Source organism: Carya illinoinensis, chromosome 11 (genome assembly GCF_018687715.1).
Source record: "Carya illinoinensis cultivar Pawnee chromosome 11, C.illinoinensisPawnee_v1, whole genome shotgun sequence".
NCBI classification, from domain to species: Eukaryota; Viridiplantae; Streptophyta; class Magnoliopsida; order Fagales; family Juglandaceae; genus Carya; species Carya illinoinensis.
This window is the reverse complement of record NC_056762.1, coordinates 13,501,763-13,503,662: the sequence shown is the minus strand read 5'-3', so window position 1 is coordinate 13,503,662 and position 1,900 is coordinate 13,501,763. Positions and strand designations below refer to the sequence as shown.

General features: G+C 36.9%; 1 protein-coding gene and 1 non-coding gene across 2 annotated transcripts; one reads left to right on the top strand and one right to left on the bottom strand.

Annotated features, from left to right (window-relative positions):
* Positions 1–575: 575 nt before the first annotated feature.
* On the top strand, positions 576–1,588 carry LOC122282223. The gene is made up of 2 exons (XM_043094175.1): positions 576–904; positions 1,258–1,588. Exons 1-2 carry the CDS (start codon positions 576–578, stop codon positions 1,586–1,588), a joined length of 660 nt encoding a protein of 219 aa, XP_042950109.1.
* LOC122283516 lies at positions 973–1,080 on the bottom strand. The gene has a single exon (XR_006230917.1). It is a non-coding gene; the product is annotated as a small nucleolar RNA R71 (small nucleolar RNA).
* Positions 1,589–1,900: the final 312 nt, after the last annotated feature.

The following is a 1,900-nucleotide window of genomic DNA, read 5'->3' as shown; positions in this document are numbered from 1 at the left end:
TAATCCCTGTTTTAAAGCAAAATAATTACCCTGAAAACAAACACAAATCCACCATATATTCACTTGTTAACAAACCCTTAACTGGGTGGAGACCTCTTTTTTCTTTTCCAACTTGTTTTCAACACAAAAGTCATAAAAATTCAAACAAAGAAAGTCATAGGATATTCCTTCTGTAACATCATAGTTTTCCAAAAAGCTTTCTCAAGCATGTTGCTAGAATCACACTTGTCCTTGTGGAAATGACCTTGGGACTTCCTTATTATTACAACTGAACTACTTCTACACTTGGGAGTGGTAATTTGGACTAAGTCAAGTTTTTGGCGCCGTTGTCGAAGACAACTAGTGTTTTCAGCACACTATCATATGGTGTTTTTTGGGCTATGAAGAGAGTTGATATCTTTACCTCTCATTTTACTTGTTTACTTTTATCTTGTTTTGTTGTGAATTTGCATGTCTGGTTGGGCTAGAGATAGCACATATAGACTTGCTAGGACTGAATCATCACCTCATCATCGAGTGCATCATCTGTTTCTCTTAATTCAGCATTTGAATCATCATTTGATACTCATAGTAACATGGCTGAAGAAGGACACAATGATAGGGAAATGGTAAATCCCAACAGGACACTTAGAGAGTATTTGCAGTCCGTTAGGACTAGTCCACCCTCTTGTATCATTCAACCTTGGAATGCAAATAATTTTAACTTCAAACCTGGGATGATTCCACTGCTACCACATTTTCATGGCATGGAATCAAAAAATCCCTATTTGCACATCAAAGAGTTTGAAGATGTTTGCTCAACTTTCATGGATAGAACATGCACTGAAGAAGTTATTAGGTTAAAACTGTTCCCATTTTCTCTAAAGGATAAAGCTAAGACTTGGCTGAATTCCTTAACGCCTAGGTCTATTGGGACGTGGCAGGAAATGCAAACAGATTTTTAAAAAAAAAAAATTCAATGCATAGGACCAATGCTTTAAAAAGACAAATTATGAATTTTGGTCAAAAGGATGGAGAAACTTTTTATCATTGCTGGGAATGTTTTAAAGATTTATTGAATGCATGTCCTCATCATGGGTATGAAGATTGGAGAGTCATAAGTTTTTTTTATGAGGTTTTACAACCAAAAATGAGACAATTTGTAGAAACAATGTGCAATGGTGAGTTTTTTAATAAAGAACCCTTGGAAGCCTTTGAGTACTTTGACTACTTGTCTGAAAATGCTCAATCATGGGATGTTTCTGAGGTGTATGACAGATCTGAAAATCAAAAGTTTTCAAGTGGGGGTGGAAAGTACCATTTGAAAGATTCTGATGATTTGCATGCTAGACTTGCTTTACTCTCTAAGAAGGTTGAATCCATAGAGCTTAAGAAAGTCAATGAGTTACAAGTCTTACCATCTACTTCTGAGAAATGTAATATATGTGAAGATCCAGGGCATATGACTGGTGCATGCCCAACAATTCCTGCTTTTGAAGAAGTTTTACTTGACCAATCTAATGCTGTGAATATGATCTCTAAAAATTTTTCTGGACCATACTCTAAAACTTATAATTCAGGTTGGAGGAACCATCCAAATTTTGGTTAGAGAAATGAGCAGCCAGCAAGCTTAGGACCTGCCCAATACACCCCCTATTCAGCACCAACAACTCCAGGACCTTCATAATATGCAAATAATACACCTCTTGTGCAAAAGAAAAACTTGGAAGATACCATATAGCAGCTATCAGTGAGCCTCCCGCAGTTCAAGCAAAATCAGAATACAATAAACAACTAGAATACACAAGCAATAAATGACATCAGAAGGTCACTCACAAGAGTGACCACGTCCTTGACTGTTCAAGAAAAAAGGAAATTCCCTGCTCAACCGCAACCCAACCGCCAAGGACTAAACCAGCAA